This window comes from Chaetura pelagica, unplaced genomic scaffold (assembly GCF_000747805.2).
Source record: "Chaetura pelagica isolate M959 unplaced genomic scaffold, ChaPel_1.0 scaffold69, whole genome shotgun sequence".
Lineage (NCBI taxonomy): Eukaryota > Metazoa > Chordata > Aves > Apodiformes > Apodidae > Chaetura > Chaetura pelagica.
In genome coordinates this window covers 3,039,428-3,052,045 of record NW_009970724.1, presented here as the reverse complement: position 1 = coordinate 3,052,045, position 12,618 = coordinate 3,039,428, and the positions used below count along the sequence as shown (strand labels likewise).

The window sequence follows — 12,618 nt, the reverse complement described above, 5'->3', positions numbered from 1 at the left end:
TTTCACAATGTGATCTCATGTCTCTTAATGGGATTCTTAGGAGCTCAGAATACATCTTCTCAGCCAAGCTCAGCAAGCTCTTTTTGGTAGTTATTTGTAAAAGTGGCTACAAACACCAAGTTGAGCTGTGCTTTGAGAGGTATCAGCACATGTGTTACTGGCTGTTTGCTGGAGCTCAACGTCCTCCAGGAGCAGTGGGACAGGAGCAGTCTGGTCACACCACCAGCCTTGGGAGGGGATGTGGAGCTGGGCCATCAGAAATACTCGGCTGAGTGATTAGTCTAGGATGTTTGTGGCATAAACACAAATGGAGTCTGCAGTCTGGATGACATTAGACTGTTTCACTGATATTAGCACACATTTATTTTAACACTGCTTTTTGAAAGTGACTTTTAGCACAGACTGTTTTCTAAATGATCCTTAAAAAACACTGCTTTCTTCCTCATCACCTTCACCTAAGGCAATAACATCCAGTAGCATTGATCTATTTGCTGCTAGTTTTCATTAATTTTACCCTCCCTAAGGGTGGTGCAGCTTTGGTGCCAGCTAATTAAAACCTATTTAGGGCTGTTCAGTGCACTTTATCAGACCAGAATTAGCTCTGCTGCTTTAATGAAGACTACAGTTTTCTCTGTTATTACCAATTAAATGCTGTTATATCATACTACATTATATTTCTAAAGCATGACAAAGATACAGATGGATTTAGAAACACTTACCTGGATTGAGGTACACACAAATATGCCACATTTAGCTATTACCTAATGTTTCTTTAAATCCTTTCACTTGACTAAATACAAATAGTATGTCAAAACGCCAGTGAAGTACTGGAAGAAGCTGCCAGCTTTATGCTCTCTCTAGAGAAGTACCAAGTAAAATGCATAAATGAATAATTGTGAATGTCTGGTAATGAATATTATTTATGTACAATTATTATAAGTGGATGAGCATTCACCAACTTGAAGTCAAATGCTTCACTTAATAAAGCCTCTCAGAAAGAACATATTTCCCCCAAATTCATAGCACTGCATGCAAGGTTAATTCTCCAGTGTGGACAGCTCACATCAGAGGGTATTTTGTACTGTTATAGAAATTAAAAATGTTTCACTGTGAAATAAACAAACTTGTTTGTTGGACATTATTTAGAGGCAATTTTTGTTTCTTCCATGAAACAATAATAAACTATTTGTCAATAACAATGCTGTGGCTTTTGAACCTGCAGTCAGTGAAGTCAGGGATGAAAGTGTTCTGCAGTAGAGAAGTGACTGCAGCAAATACCTTCTCATAACTTGCTTTAAAACTTGAGCACCACTAGGATGAGACTACTGAGAAGTCCCACTAATTACCTAAAAAGATGGTACATCAAAGAGAAGAAATATAAAACTGATTAAAGGCTTGACAGACTAGAAATCTGTTGCAATCTTACTATGCATTAGTAGAATACACTGTACATAAGGATAGTATTTTAGGATTAAACTAAAATAGATGTGGTTACAATCCATCCAGTACATTTTAGATATGAGTTGAACTTGGTTTCCTTCCAGAATTTTTGCTAGGGACATGTTCAAACAGACCTCTGTTCAATCTAATATTGCAAGCAAGAGTTGATGTTTCTCTGAGGAATTGAAGGAATATTTGGCTGAGGAACCTGAGTCTGTCTCAGCATCACAATGGTCTGGCACAATGCACATAACTATTTTCATCACCCACAAATCTCCTCTGCTCTCTCTTTACTGCTTCCACAAATGCCAAATCCCTCTAACAGTCTCATGACCCTCCCTAGAAAATGCAAACAGGTCCTGTGAATTAAGGATGTTACAGAACATGAAACAGTTTTGAAACAGAGGTCCCCAGTTTAGTAGGGAGCTGCAGGGTGTTTCCTGTGATAGAGAAGGTGTTGTTCGGTGACACATTAATTGTTGCCCTTGTTTCTGGCTGACAAGTGCACTAAATGATAATAAAAAAACCTACTTAGTATTCAGTGTGGAAAAGTAGAACTAAAAATGAAAGCTGCAGTAGATAAAAGGACGTTATACAAATGCCACAGTGAGAAGCAGTGGATTTTTTCCACAGTGTTAAAGGGAGGTACATACAAACTCCATGTGATGTGGGTTACAAGGCAGGCTCTTTGCCCCTGTTGGCAATGTGAAGCTTTAAGTTGCTGTAATTAAGGATTAAGGAGAAAGAAATTGGGCCACTTTGACACTAGGCTGCATGAGGACTTTGTTCATAAGTACTGGGAGAACAGAAGTTCAATTTGCCTTTGACATGGAAAGAACATTTGTATTGTGTTAATTGCATAATAATAAGATGTGGTAGTTTGTTGAAAAGGAATGGATTAGACTGGAGATGGGGATTTTTTGACATTGGATTGTGAGATTTTTTTGATAGGATATATAAAGTTTGGCCACACAATAAGTATTTTGATAAAGTATTTTAAAGTCACTGTGACCTGACTAACTGTTAACATGGAAGAGCCATAACCAAATTTATGTTTAACAATGCAATAATGTACTCATGATTATATTTAATTTGATTAATATATAAACCAGATGACTTTTGAAGACTGCATGTTGTGTTTTTTCTTAATTAGTTCACCAGCTTGGTCAGTTAAACTAAAACAGTCATTACAACCTTGACATCTTATGACATATAGGAGCTCCCTCTGACTCCAGAATCACAGCAGCAATATGTGCACATAGTGAAAATGCTGAGTGGCAAATCCTTTCCTATGTTTCAGTAGTTTTAGAAAATGAAAAATCACCTTTAACCAAGTTTTGACAGATTAATAACAAAGTGAATCAAGGAAGTTTGAGGGAACAAGCTCTTCTACTTCAAAAGCTAAGTCACAAGTTCAGACTAAGTTAAACTGTTACTGAATATCTGTATTTTTAATTTGGTCAGAATAGCTATAAACCTGCACAACTGCAAATCTGTGATGTGCAAATTCAAAAATCAATACTAAGGCACAGCACAGATCTGGAAACTTCTTCCTAATTAGCTCCAGTGAGTATGTGACAGGTGCTCTTCCGTGCCAAAACACAGATATTTCTCAGCTTCGTTACTAAATCCTGAAAATTGTGGTCTTAATTCCACAAATCCAGTTTTCTGCTCTAAACATGCTGGCCAAAACAGTGGCCCTCGCACTTTCATCTTCTCACAGTCCCCACTTAAGCAGAATAAACACACTTTGTCAGGCATGGAAAACAGAATTTCAGCATAATTCTGGTAAAAACCTAAATCTATTACAGTATCACTGATAGTCCTTTTTCACCAAGAAACAGAAATAATGCACAACCCTTCAGTTTGTGTTTGAAGAAAAGCTACAGTGAATCTCAACAGAGAAGATAATATCCAAAGTTATCCTGAGGTTGTGCATTTGGAAATGTTATTTGTGTGGGATTATCCTCTTCAAATAAAATGTCAATTTAATCAATAGCAAATTGAGCTGAAAACAACACACAGCTTCAAAAACATTTCAGGAAGACATCCAATATTTTTGGGACTCAAGCCAGCAGAAATAGAAAGAACAGAAGGTAGTGTAGGTGGGGTAAATGGGCCTAGCTGCTGCCTCATCAAGTGCTTATAACAGTCAAAACCATATAACAATCCATTAAAACATATCTGGGAACTCATTTAGTAGCTGGCATCCAGCATGGACTTCTCTCATGTATCTTTTGTCAAACATTATAATTGTTCTTCATGTGTAGGACTTACCGGTCTTTTCCTGTCTCCCTCTTGAACACCGCATCACAGTAACTCATGCGCTTTTCTGTTGTCACGTAGATTTTGGCGGCTGGGTAGCTCTCCACAGTTTTTTTCAGCATGTTGTACACAATGCCATTGCCATCCTTCCTCATGTTTCGAAAAGGTCCCCAGATCACATAAACAGTGTTGTTGGTTTCCTTGAAGAAGTACTCAGGATTCTTGAGTAGGAGAGGCACGCTTGTGTGAGAGACCACTCTTACAGTTGTCCTCTTCCCAACATCCTCCTCGTAGCCCTTTGTAGGAGCGTTGTTCATCCTCCATATGCAGGAGGACTTGTCTATCTCAGTTCCCACCTTCTGCCCAGCCATTTGTCCCGAGTTTGAAACAATGGCACAGAAGTCACAGTCAAGTTGTAGAGGCTAGAAGAAAGAAAACAAAAATATATGGCAAATCTTTCCCTGTAAAACACGACAAGTGAAAATTCAGTTAAAATAAAGATGTGCATAGCCCAAGAAACTCATAGCAATGCTTCATTTTAAAAAACCTAACAATCTCTACATGGTAGAGCTGATAGAAACTCTGCCACTACAGAGCTCTGAATGCAATTCTTTTTAGCGAAATAGGTGGCAGTTCCAATATTTTCCTTTGTTCTCCACTTTGCAAACTCTATTAGAAAAATAATAATTTTTTTTTTTCCTCTAAATGTTACTCCTTCCGCTACAAAACAACGAAATAAAGAAGCAGAGGAAAACAATATTTAGATCAATGCCTTTTCTTTTTTAGTAAGAGGTAGGAAAAATACAGGAAAAAGTAATCCTGGAAACTTAACTATACACTGACTGTCATTATGTATCTAAATAAATAGTTTCCAGATTTGTGACAAAAGTCAAATATGAGCTCTAACTCTAAAGCAATCCAGTAGCATGAAAATCCTGCAGCTGGAGAGGAGATGTAGACAGAGGAATACATTGTTCTCTCCAGAGAACAGTTATGACCCATGAAAAATGAGAGGCAGATGGACTGGTGACACGTGAACTACAAACTTAATCGTGGCCAAACTGAAGTCAAAACCAGTATTTCCTGAGCACATTCTATGGTACTAGTTCTACAGTATGACTTTAAAATAGGAAGAGTTATCTAACAGGCATTGGGACCTATCTGATGTTTCCTTTGTTACAGTAAAAATAGTAAATGTCTTCTGGTTCTTTTGTACAAACAGACTAAAAGGAAATGCCCTGTATTTAAGTTAAATCATATGAAAAGTTTGGTGAGAAATCTGAATCAAATGAAAACTAGATTAATGATAAAAAAAACAAACTATAGATGATGATCCAGGTCACGGATCATCTACTGCTTTTTCTATGGTTACAGACTTAATCTTCTGTCATGGACCTCCCAGCTGGGAGCCAATGACTTCTGTTTAATGTTTGTTAGGAATAATTCCCTTCACATTCTTTGGACATTTTGTCTGACAGGATGCTTGGTGCTTTTCTGATCAGACCTGTGGTTATTTACATTCAAAATCACACCTCATTTAGCTGATGTGGATTAATATCCTAACTAAATTTAACTACTATAACCTTAGGACATGGTGGCTGGCAAAACATCAGATTTTTGTCATAATGGTGCATAATATAAGAACCAGAGATAAACATCTGAAAAAAGGCAAATTGTAACAGTTAATATCTCTCGTATTTGGGTGACAAATATTGTACTGAGTTAAAGTGCATCCTGCAAGACTTCTGCAATAAATCTCATAATTGCAAAGGTTTGATTTCTCTCTGTGAGTGGTTCATGAAAATGTTCTATCCTTATTTCATCAGGGGTTAAAGATGCCTGACTGCAAAGAAAAGTATTGGCAATGTTTCCTTTACAGAACACCGTGTATTTTTTTATAGCTCTTACAGTCTTAGAGAGCTGTCCTGCATAGCTCTCTGACAGCAGGGATGAAATCCCAGGAGATGCATCTGAACACAACAGTCTTTCTGTTTGCTGCTTAGTTCCAGAAATCCTCTCTAAGATACATTATGAGGACATGGCTGGGTGACCTAAACAAATCCATAAGCATAACTCAGAAACTAACATGAAGTGAATTGTAAAAATCCCAGTAGATTAATTTATAGTTTTCAGGGTGAACTTGCAAACTAACAAAAGCTGAATATAAAATTACTGGATTGGAAAATCCAATTTGGTCAAGAATCCGGTCCCATTAAAATGTGTCTCAACATCAGTGTTTTGAGGGTATTTTGAGTTTGAGGGGTTTGGGTTGTTTTTTTTTTTTGGGGGGGGGGTTTGTGTGGTTTTTGGTTTTGTTGTTGTTGCTTTTCTTTGTTTTGTTTTTTGTTTTGTTTTTCCAGTATTCCTCTTTCTCCATTAAAATGCATCTTCTCTCTTAAATTTGATATTGTTTGATTTTCTGACCTTAGTTAGAAATGCATTGCACATTTTCTACTCACTGAGTGTAACTGTTCTGCTTGAATAAACTGAGTACACTCACTCCTGCAATTGTGTCTCCCAGTTTTCTAGCTCTTTTTTTGTGATTCATTTATCTTGTTCCAATTTATAAAGCACTTTCATAATATTGAATGCCTGCACTAGGTCAACATATAATCTCCTCTTCTTCAATAGAGGCAGAGGCTTAACCCCTCCCAGCCCCATCTCAGCATAATTTTTTTTTTCACAACAAATTTTACGTGTCCTAATATGCATATTTCCCAACAGACATACCAGACAGAGTTAGGAGACTGACACCCATGACTGACATTACACTGACTGCAGAATCATCCACTGATTTCAGTATCTTTTAGCATCACATCATTCTCGACATAAGACAGACATCCATATTCATTTATCGAACCCCCATACAGAGACAGGCCAGCAGCTTGAGGTGTTGGTTTATAAATGTCACAGACAAAAGGGGCAGTTTCAGTAGCCTAGTTTTCTTTTTCCTCATTTAATATGACATTCCTGTTTGCTATTACACCCTCACTCAGGTATGGCTGTCCCATCACATTAAGACTCAAAAGCTGCTTAAATGTAGCTCCTCTGCTAGGTGGCTCCCATAGGAGCTATTCAGGCACAGGGATCTGAGTGCCCAAGGGATTGCAATTAGGAAGCACCTGGGTAGTTATGGCTGTTACTTCTGTCACTGAACTAGGACACAGCTGAAAGTTCCTTATGATCCTTGAGGAGCTGGAGCGATGTCGTGGTGTCTCCCCTCATCCCACACTCTGGGGTCATACACCCTGCAAACCCTTTTCCCGTATACGTATTTTTGGCTTGTAAGGTTGTCCACAACAGCCCTAACCTGTATGAGAAACTTTTTACATATCAGTTTTGCATTTAACTTGCTATATTGGTTGTATTAAGGATGTAAAGAAGCAGAGAGACAATTCTAACAGACACAAAGGAGCATACAGAAGGATGTAAACTGGAGAATTACAGAAAATATGCCTCCTTGGTGATCTGTTCTGCAATTAACCATAACTTTTAACACCAGGATAACAGTTAAACACTAACAGCAGCAGCCTTGCCAGAGAAACCAAAAACAGGTCTGGCAGGCAGCCCAGGTTACCTTCTCATCTGTAGAGATGTTCCAGCAGCAATGGGGTTGCTATGGACTGGCAGGACCATACAGAAAACTATGCTGCTACTGTTTATGTTCTCTGGATCAAGAACATCAATTAAGGGTTTACCAGCAACTTTCACAAGATCTTAATTCACTTTCTTTGTAGATATATATATCTTTTCACATATTTAGACACATATTTCACCTCTACACACCACAGGAGCTGAGCTATTATTGCTTCTAGAAAATCATTCATTTTGTTGCTGAGCAGAAGGACATAGAAGTCCTCAGCAGAGCAGCTGGGCATGATTCTGACAAAAGGTCCCATCCTTTTCCTGAATGATACATTGTAACTGCTGAGAAGCACTTATATATTTTAATCAGTTAAGAAAAAGAAATGTCTGACCTTTCCATTTCCTGTCCAAGCTTACAGACAATAGAAAAGATAATTAAAACTGTGAATTAGAACTTGCAAAACAGTGCCTTTTCTCTAGCAAAGAGAAATAGCTGTGTAATACAGGTTACTTATCAAACAGTTCTAGTTATTAAATCTCTACATTCAGCACTGAAGTGGCTTCAGAGAATCAAAGGTCAAATCATTAAATAACAAAAACAGCCAGAATTAGAAAAGGTCACAAGCAAATCTAAGTAGAAGTAGGTCACAAAGCATGATTCTCTTCCACAGTGAATTCTGGTATTTGGAAAAATGCTTTCTTTCCAATTCGAAGCAACTCCCCCATGTTTTCAAAGGTCTCCATCAAGAGAGTGAAATTCCTGCTATGGGACCGTTTGTATGGGTGGGTTTCCCAATGGCACAGATCCTGGATTGCCAGGTTTCCCAGACGTGGACCCGTAGATCTTCTGAAGTCCCTGGCTGGGGTGATCTCAGGTCAGCTCTCAGCCTCTTGGTCAAAACTTCTGCACAAGTTGGTGGAGTCCAACAGAACAACATCCTGATAGACCAGTCATGCACCAAGCTCCTGTCTTAGAAGAGACTGCCAAATCTGCTCTTCAGCTGGACCAAATCTAGCTCAGGACCTACGCAGATGTAATTTACACTAATGAAAAGCTGAGTTTCTCTTGTGAGTTCTTAGTGCTATTGGCTCCTGGTGCACTGGAGATCTCACTCCAACCACCAACTCTGCTTCACGCCATGAATCCCACAACTAATCATAAAGATAGTTAGGAAATTCAGATTAAACTTCTCCAATTGTTACTTTAACAATATGATTGTAATTTTGTAAGTTGGACGCAATGCCCATTCACTACATAATTAGGCAATTATTAGCAGCGCACCACATATTAATTTGCTCCTTTAATGTTGAAACAAATGAGATATTTTCTTATAATCATCCTATTTGAGTGAATTCTAACAAAGCCGATTGAACAAAGCTCCAGAGAGACTCTCTTTATTTCAATGCCATTTATTCTTCTACCCTTCTTGGATGTCTTTAGAGTTTTAGAGGATACAACATTTATAATGATGCCAATAGGGAATAGATTTTGCCTTTATTCTTCTTGATGTTCTTTTGAGGTCTTTGAAATGAAAGGTAGAAGAGAGGCATTAACCGTCTGGCATTGTTTTTATTGCTTTTCTCTACAAGCAAAAAATGTATTTTATTTATTTCCTATGTTTCAGTGATGATTAACCAAGCTGGTTTTATCTACACTTACTCTCTTCAGACCTCTGACTGGGTGGAAAGACTTGCCAGGCTTCTCTGAGACACAATTCAGGACATTTAAAGAAAAGGAAGATAATACTCGTGTGTTCACCCAGCGAGAGCGAACAATTTATTACAGCACTCAGAAGTACTGTATGTAAATCACATTATACAACTAACATCAAGCAATAAAAATAAAAATGATGAAAAGCACAAGTCTGATTATCCTGAGTCTCTCATTGTACCCCCTTTCCCTCCTGTGGCAGTGTTGTTCCTTTCTTCAGCAGTTGATTTGGGTCCTAGCCCCAGGCGTCACATCCCAGCAAACATCTCTGTCTTCATAAAATTTAATGCTAAGATTTCATAAAGATTTTAACATTTTGGTGTTATTTTGAAATAAACCCTATGTCAACATGCATCCCATTTCCAAATAAATAGAATATGACCTGTCTCTTCATAAGACTGTTCCTGAGACTGAAGTGCCTGGTGTATTTTATTCAGATGACTATCACCGATAGGTACACAAATGCTAGCAAGAATTTTTTATTTAAACTGAGTGAATTGGAAGGGAATTCATAGGAGCCATATAATGGGATTAATCTTGCAGTAAGAGAATTAATAAATATCCATCACTGAATTTTTTTCTATATACTCTGACCCAGTTGTTACAGAACTGCTGTTTATTTGTAGCTCATAGTAGAGCTCCTTAAAAGGGCTGTATCAGCCCTTTGCTAGAACAGCTATCATGTGGATTCCTGATGTCAGTGGTAAAGAGACAGAATAAGGAAGAAAGCTTAAACTGTGGGCAGAATCTCCAACTCCATCTAAACTTGCAAATGGCAAGTGTATTTTTGAAACATTTTAGCTTTCCTACTCATGGAAATAAAAAAAACTTAAAAAACCCACCAACAACAAAACAAACAAACAACACCCCCCCAAAAAAAGAAAAAAACAAACCAAATACCCCAAACAAAAACAAACCAGCAAAAAACGAAAGCAAACAAATAAACCCCAACAACCAAAGAAACAAAACCAAACAAAACCCCACAAATGCAAACCTTTGGAACATGAACCACAACACAAAATGTTGCAGTGTCATCTTTCTCACTTTCAAGACAGTATCAGTTACTCCATGACAGCTTGTACCTAGCTGAAGATACAGCAGAGCAAATGCTCACCTGAGTGTTCTTGATTTGCTACTGGGAACAATATAGGGAGCTTTGAAACAAGGCAAAAATCAAGAACATCTCATGTGGACAGCTGAAAAATTCACACCTCGAGTATATGGCAGAAAACTCTGACTAGCAACAGAGATAAATACATGACATAAAAAGAAGAAAACAGGTCTTATGTATTTTTCTCTATTCTACCATAAAGCAAAAACCGAGAAATCAAAGGTAATAGCTTTCTTGATAATCCCTTAAAATAAAATTTGAGTAGAAATAGGACCAGCTTGATAAAAATAGTTTAACTTGCTATTTTTAAAAAATAATATTTAAATAGTTTTCTAAATGGAAATAAAATGCTCCTTCAATTGAATATTTGTCTATTATGAAAAGCTGTAAGTATGGTAGTTCGCATTAACAGAACAGTCCTTTCAATTTTCCTTTCTTCCTCATTTCCAGCTAAAACTTCATTGAAATTGACACTTCTAAGTCTACACTAGTATTTTCTTCTGGAATAATAAACTGTTGAAAGATTCCTAGTAGCTCGACTGGTTAAAAAGGACTCAAAAATAGAAAGGTGGCAAGGAGTAAATAAAGAACAGGAGAAATTGTTCTGTCTCTACACAGAGGGTTAATGAAGGAAGGAAGCTGCCAGACTCTGTGTTTCAAGTACAACAGAAAGACTCAGCAGAGGCAGAACACTGGAAGGCAGATGGTCACCAGCCCTTTGAGAGTCTGAGCACTGAGAGAATGGCAGGTGAAGAAAGTTTTGACCTCAGGCATTGCCTGAAGAATGTGTGAGGACCTGTCCTGTGGGTGCGTCCTCGGACAGTAGAAGCTGCATTTTTGTTTGCGTCTAAGGTGGTTGGTAAATTCTGCTCCCCTGCTGTATGATGGCAAAAAGGATGTCCTTTTATTAATTTGGAAGAATATGTGGGGGAAAAAAAGGTAAGGAAATAAATTTAATTGGGATACCAGAAGAGAAAAGAGGATAGAAAAAAAATTCAAACTGGTCCTGAAAAGACCATGGAAGGCGGAATATATTTTAGTGTTAGAAGACATATAAGGGGGGAAGAGCATTTGAGGGAAAGGAAAATACTCATATATATCCAGTAAGATAAACCATGATGTTTGGGAATTAAGTCTATCAAAAGAGAAGAACTAAAACACCTAGAGATATTTATTAAAGTATAAACTAACTGTTGTGAAGAAAGCTTAATCAGAGATGTCAAACAAATAACTCAGCATTAAGCAGAGAGAATAGTATTTTTCCTTTGAACTGCAACTGCCCAAGCAGAAAACAGATGGAAACAGATACATTCACTCCAGCATATAGTATTATAGTTTGTAGGTAACCAAAAACTGACATCTGTAGACATACAGATGTCTACAGTTTCAGATCCACATAATTAACACCTCTGAAGTGGGGGGGAGGAAGGGGAGAAAAGTAGAATCTTCTTTGGCATATAAAATATCAGGATAAAAATACAAATGTGCCCAAGAACATATTAAAAAATGTTAACGGCAAACACAGTTGAGGATTGAATGCTTAATTGTTATGGGAGGGAGGCAGACACCATCACACATGCCCTACACAGCAAATTCACAAGGCAGGTAGTAAAATAACATTCACTCTGAAAAGCAGCCAATGAAAAAAATAATTTCCCAGTTGCTCAAAAATATAAATCGAACAAAATGCATTAGTTGTAGCGTACCTCTAACTTCATCCCAGGGGTTCAGCTCATGGCCATAAGTAACCAGAATATTTGTGACACTCCACCTACCACTCAGCTATTGAAATAACCTGGCTTTGTAATAGTTCAGAAGCTGGAATTTTTTCCAACCAAATGCTATTTGCTGAATCCAATAAATGATTTATCATAATGTGTGGCTCATTGGTCACTTGCCCTCATTAGTTCTTGATGACTCTTGACTTTTGTGCACAGAAGTTGCTAGCAAAACACAATTTAAACCAGGAACTATCCACCAAACTTCATAAACAACTCCAAACCCCACACAATCAGCACCACTTTTGTCCCTGTACTGCTAAACTGCATTTGCAGCAGCAAATTTACTACCAGCAAAAAACATTGCCACTTCATCCAAGAAGCTATTTGTATAACAATATTTAGGTTTACTTTATCTGCAATTTTCTGTTTATCTTGCATTTCTTCTCTAGTTATTGTATGTAGCAATATGGAAGACAAAATTTGTTTCTTCTCTACACAGGTATATTTGCTTGGCAAACAATGTAAGACACAAGGAGGTAAAGTGTCACTTGCAACTCAAGGAAACATAAAAGCAGGAACGTACTGTTAGCACATGGACTGAAGAGTGAATGAATCACAGTCCAAAAGGAGAAAAACAACTTCACACAGCGAGTACCATGTGTGGCAGTAGAGCACAGGTATCATATAATACAAAATCCTTCCTTGCAGAGTGGACTTTACTGTAAAGTCCTTCAAAGCAACCAAGGCCAAAAGGTCTCTCTCCACAAAAGCTGTTCTTTCTTTGC

At 37.7% G+C, this 12,618-nt stretch overlaps 1 protein-coding gene across 1 annotated transcript in view; it reads right to left on the bottom strand.

Moving 5' to 3' along the window:
• The window catches only part of ST6GALNAC3 (ST6 (alpha-N-acetyl-neuraminyl-2,3-beta-galactosyl-1,3)-N-acetylgalactosaminide alpha-2,6-sialyltransferase 3), a gene marked incomplete at its 5' end in the record, with an annotated part of 115,307 nt that overhangs the window by 69,736 nt on the left and 32,953 nt on the right, over window positions 1–12,618 (bottom strand). The window contains one exon of the mRNA XM_010006723.1: window positions 3,718–4,127. Within this exon, the coding sequence (XP_010005025.1) occupies window positions 3,718–4,127 (410 nt within the window). The remainder of the gene's footprint in view (window positions 1–3,717; window positions 4,128–12,618) is intronic.